General features: G+C 39.5%; 1 protein-coding gene across 2 annotated transcripts; it reads right to left on the bottom strand.

Moving 5' to 3' along the window:
* pum1 (pumilio RNA-binding family member 1) lies at window positions 1-2,906 on the bottom strand. Of its 2 annotated transcripts, XM_010796853.1 has the most exons (4): window positions 2,727-2,906; window positions 2,396-2,449; window positions 1,114-1,236; window positions 1-166 (listed from the first exon to the last, which is right to left on the bottom strand). In XM_010796853.1, the coding sequence occupies exons 1-4, from the start codon at window positions 2,886-2,888 to the stop codon at window positions 68-70; spliced, it is 438 nt and encodes a 145-aa protein (XP_010795155.1). In that variant the 5' UTR covers window positions 2,889-2,906; the 3' UTR covers window positions 1-67. The 2 variants fall into 2 exon arrangements, with proteins under 2 accessions (XP_010795155.1, XP_010795156.1); XM_010796854.1 differs by lacking the exon at window positions 2,396-2,449 and having other exon boundaries at window positions 8-166.
* Between the last annotated feature and the right edge of the window lie 2,403 nt (window positions 2,907-5,309).

Below are 5,309 nucleotides of genomic sequence, written 5' to 3'. Positions count from 1 at the left end.
GAGGATAACAAAAAATGTGGGCGCCCCGAAAAAAAATTTCTAGCAGCACCCTGCCAAGGCAGTAAACCTAGGGGAAACACTGCCCCTGATGCCTCACCTCTCCCATGGCGAGTCCCTCCAGAGCCAGAGCCTGAAAGTCATGGTTCAGCTCGTCCATGGACCGCACCTGAATAAACACAAACCCAGCTTTATTTACAGAGGTTACATAGTGATTGACTACATAACATATTTGCAGATGATTACAGTAGGTAACACTACAGTTAAAAGTTTGTAAAGTAATAATGATAATGATTTTTATTTATATAAAATTGTATGTCACAGAATTATGTTTTTGCATTTAGCCCATGGTAATTTGTTTATATAAAGTATTGTAATATTTATACATGTAGTCCGTGGCAACTTTCAGAGGAAAAAATGCCGAATTAAGTTAGCACTACTGCAAACTGAACATCTTTTCCTCCTGCAGCTTCTCATAAAAAGCATCATGTTTGTTGACTTTTATTATAAAGAAATCATAGTAAAAGCAATTTGTCAGCAAGCTTTAGACGGAACCCTGTAGCTTGCATAATAGTTTGCAGGGGAGCAGCTGGAAAACGTTAAAGCTCCAATCGATGTGACAAACTACCGTACTTGAACATTTGCCGACTCATGCTGTGTGCAGAATAAAATTAGATCACGTTTTGCTCAGAGAATGAAGGACAAAAGGTTAGTTATTGTCTGACCTCAAGGAAAGTTTGTTTAGCTTCTACAAGTATTCTGGCACCTGTAGTTTTAAACATCATTTGTTTTTACCACCAGTAAAAAGGGGTGTAACCTTAAAAAGAAATTGAACTTTGTGCCTGTTTTTTTAAATAAATGGCCATTGATGCTTTCGTTTTTTCCCTTACAATTGAAACTTTGAAAGATTTAGTTTCCCTACATCCCTTACACATGACCATGTTAGCATCAACAGTGTATTGCACACAGAGTCGAAGGCAATGTTTACATAAGAATTACGTTTTCTGTGTAGAAATGTTTCTGTCAACTTTTACAAGCAGACAGAAGTACATATGACATGATAAAACAACAGAACCAGTGTTAAAATGCTCCTACTTCACACACACCAACACACACCTGGCTGTCATGGATGTTGTCTCCAGCGGGCCAGCGATGTTTCCCGGGCTGTTCACCGTGCTGCCGCTGGAAGAAATAGTCTACCATGGCATCATCCTGGGAACGTCCAGCACCCGCCACACCCTGGGAGACACACAGACACACACACAGGTGCACATTATCCTGAAATTACTGACAACAGTAACAAGCAGACAATTGTAGACATGCAGCCTGGACTGTCAGTATTTACCTTCATCATTTTGTATTATAAATATAAAACTTGAGCATGCCAACAGTCGAATACACAAGAAAACTTAATCTTAATATAATGCAATAAAATAGCCAAATACATATCAAATATAGAGTAGAAATATCATAAACCAAGGTTTCAAAGTAAGAAAAGGGCAAATTAATCAAATAACAACCCTACAACAATATTGAATTGTCTAATTTTTTTTTCAGGATGAGTACTCTAAAGTATCTCCAAAGGAATGCATCTGCTTGACATTTTTAAATAAAGACATTCAATCCCACAAGGAAATAATTGTACATTCATAATTATTATCAAAACAGCTCCATTAGTTGAGGCATACTTTCTTCTAAAAATCAAATGCGCCCGATAAGAGGCTGCATTTCCTTTTTACTGGCAAACGTAAGCTGACTTCCTCTCTTACTCATTTTGAGGGTAAACATAAAAGTTTTCCACAGAACAACACGTCGTCAGAGACTCAGTCATCTCGTTCTGCAAACAGCTGGGCTCGGCCATTTGCTATACACGCAAAGCGTGCAGCAGAACAAGTTACCAAAAGCCTTTTAATCAGACTAAATTGCTACTTATCAGATGGACTGGACTGTTTTTTCCAGGATTAGTCATGAAACATTTTAACTTTGTTTTTAAGGAGACACTTTATTGCCCTCACACATTACAGTTCACTTAAACCGAGACATGACATTGTTCACTACTGATTCATTTCAGAGGACACTTCAGATCATCTTTATTAAATATTTTTAAAATAATTCAGTTAGCCTGTCTGACAAGCAGTAACTATGAAAGGCTAACAGCATTACTACATGACATTAAAACAAACCCTACATACATTTAACTAATTGGTGTTCCTCTTAACAAACTACAGCTATGAAAACAATTTATATTCATGTATCGATTAGTTATGACCATCATAAACACCAGAGCCCAAGGTTATGACTTCCACCATCTCAAGCATGTTACATGTAATGTTGCCCAAATTCAGTTGAACAATATGTACACAGGTCCCGTCTGAATAACAGCCTCCTCCAGCTCTACCTTATGATACGCAGTAGCCATACTGTTGATGCTATGAGTTGCTATTGTTGTGATCTGCAGAAAATGACAAGTATAGGTGCTAATAGTTAATGAACAAAGTTGATAACGAGACATTTAACCCTTCACAGACTATTACTGTACATACAAATGTAACAATTATTAGCTGTTTAATTACATTTTGTGATGAAAAAGTGGATAAATGTAGAGAATGTGAGCTGGCTTGCAGGAGAGGGACAATAAGCAATGGTCCATTTTGGAGCCTTGAAGGCTTTAGTACTAGACAGTTGTCTGTCCATCAATGAACGAGATATGTCAAGGTGGTGGGCTTTACCTGCTGGCTGGGGGGCGGGGCCTGGGGGGTCTGCCCAGTTGGAGGGGCATGTCCTCCGCTGCTCAGCACTACGGGCATGCTGGGAGATGTAGTTCTATGGTGGGGGCTGAATGAATCCTGCCAGAGCACTGCTTTCCTCTTCAACACACACACACTGCTCATTCCACCACAGCCTGTCCAGAGAGAAAACACTGGGTCAATGCATTGAAAAACCTTTAAGATAAGACAAAATAAGACGCTTTCATTTAAATAAATGTCTGACAGGTCACTCTCCATAACCAAATAAGGCGTTGGTGATTGAGCCAATGCCACCCTGATGAACATAATTGTAATATTGATGTATTTACAGTATTATGAACACTGTCTGTGGCGAAATTCCTGGAAAGAATTGCCGCATTAAGTGACTGCTAATTCCATCTGGACATTTCATATTGCTGCAGCTTCATGTTACAAAACAAGACAATAGGCACTTTTGACAGCCGAGTTTGAAATATTGCAGGAAGTACTGTAGCACGGTGACGTGTCAGACGAAGAGCTGCAGGTGACAGGTTGCAAACCTCCAACTTCTAAGCCACATAACCAACTACTTTTACTTTCCCTGTTTGAGGTCTCATGTGTTCAATAATATTACATCAGAAAATGGATTATCATTTTGCGCAAGTTAAGATGTAACTTATAAACCGGTAAATGAGTCTAATTTTAAGCAAACAAACCTGTTGTAACATAAATCCAGTCAGAAGCAGGCAAGCAAGTCAGACTTATCTTATTAACTATGTCACAATAACTTTGTCCTTGTGCCATTTTATACTGTACTTGCAACCAACACAATATATGATCCATGTTTTACAACCCTACTGACAGAAGACAAAAACATGTAGCATAACAAATGGGTCATGTAATCCAAAAGTGGTTTATGATCAAAGTGCAGAGTCAGTGTTGGTGTTATGAAAAAAGTAAGCAGTGTCACCTCATGTAAATAGATAAGGGCTGCACAATACCTAATTTCAGCATCTGCATCACCGGACGCACAATGTAAACAAAATCAACCTCAAACTGGTCACGGGTTGCATGATATATCGTGTCGTGACGATTTTGGAAAGGAAAACTTGCGCGGCTCTCATGTCAGGGGTACTTGAGTGAGTGACATGCAAGCTCTGCATGCACAGCAAACCACAATCAAATCTCCAAAGCAAACGGACCCGGTGATTAAAGGTAAAAACACTTAATAAAGTAGTTTCATGTGTTTCTCCAGGGCAGTTTGGCGCTGCTAACCGAGCTAGCTCAGCTTGTTGCCCTGATAACTTAAGATCCAGACGTCCGTCACTAAAATCCTTCATTTGGTTAAATATAGTTAAAAAAATACCAATTGTATAGCATTAAAGTTCAAGAAAGGATGCTTTGCAGAAAAAAACAAACAGTATTTTCTTCAATTTCTGTATGTTTTCATATCGCAATATATATCGCAGGGGGGGGGGGGAAATCGCAATGTCAGTTTTTTCCAAGTATCGTGCAGCCCTAGTATGCCAGTGAACCACCGAGGATAACAGTAATTCACTGCTCGTATTTACTCAAATAACCAAAGCAGACCCCACTAGTTGTCAGCCACTACGCTGAAATTAAGGAAAAGGAACAGGTTGGAAAAGAGAACAAAATATATGAATTTTTTAGCACAAAATGCTAACACGGTACCTTTGTTTTCATCAAGCTGGTAACTGGGTGTATTCAGGGACGTGCACCATATTGAGTAATGTTAAAATTTGTTGGTCCCCAAAAGTGCTTTGAAGAATACAGGATATTTTTTTACCCAAGGCCACGTGTTCAAAACTCAAATCAGGCCCTGTGGTGGATTTAATTTCGCGCGGGCAGGATAATTTTTAATCCACTATGTAGATCTGGCCCGTCGGTATATTGCGCACTTGCCACCAAGATGAGATGCCAAGTAAACTGGCGTTAGTGTGCATTAGGGGCTGAACGATTAATCGATTTTAGAATCGAAATCGCGGGATTTTAATGATTGCGATTATCAAATCGCAAAGCCTGCGAATTTTTTTTTAACTTTTTTTTTCTTCCCATGTTAGACCAATCAGAAGTGGCCATTGAAAGGTGGGATAGACAGATTGATCCAAGGTCACCTGGCAAGTATTTTTGAAAGTGGGCCTGCCCTTTCCAAATGCTTCCAATGAGCTTGTCCTATATGTTTGGTGAACAAACCATCTGAGTAAGGTTAGTAATGCTCCATTACATGTTCTACATCTGATTACAGTGTGAATCTTAAACTGAAGCTTGACTTTAAAGCAACCCAACGGAAGTTTCATGTAAGTTTAGTTATTTCCACTCGTAGCTCGGGCGCGGGGTGCTAGAGACGGAGCATGTTGATGCGACTCCTAGCCGGAGATATGGCCGCATTTTACAATGAAACTTCCATTTGGGTCGCTTAAAAACAAATATCGCAAAATCGATCGCAATCGAAGTATTTGTCCGAAGAATCGCAATTGGATTGTTTTTCCCAAAATCGTGCAGCCCTAGTGTTCATCACAGAGCAGCAAACTGGGAGTTTCAATGGGGATGTTTCCTTCTGCACTT

The sequence above is a fragment of the Notothenia coriiceps genome, unplaced genomic scaffold (genome assembly GCF_000735185.1).
Source record: "Notothenia coriiceps isolate Sejong01 unplaced genomic scaffold, NC01 NC01_scaffold00037251, whole genome shotgun sequence".
NCBI classification, from domain to species: domain Eukaryota; kingdom Metazoa; phylum Chordata; class Actinopteri; order Perciformes; family Nototheniidae; genus Notothenia; species Notothenia coriiceps.
The sequence above is the reverse complement of the archived record's forward strand: the minus strand, read 5'-3'. Positions and strand labels throughout refer to the sequence as shown.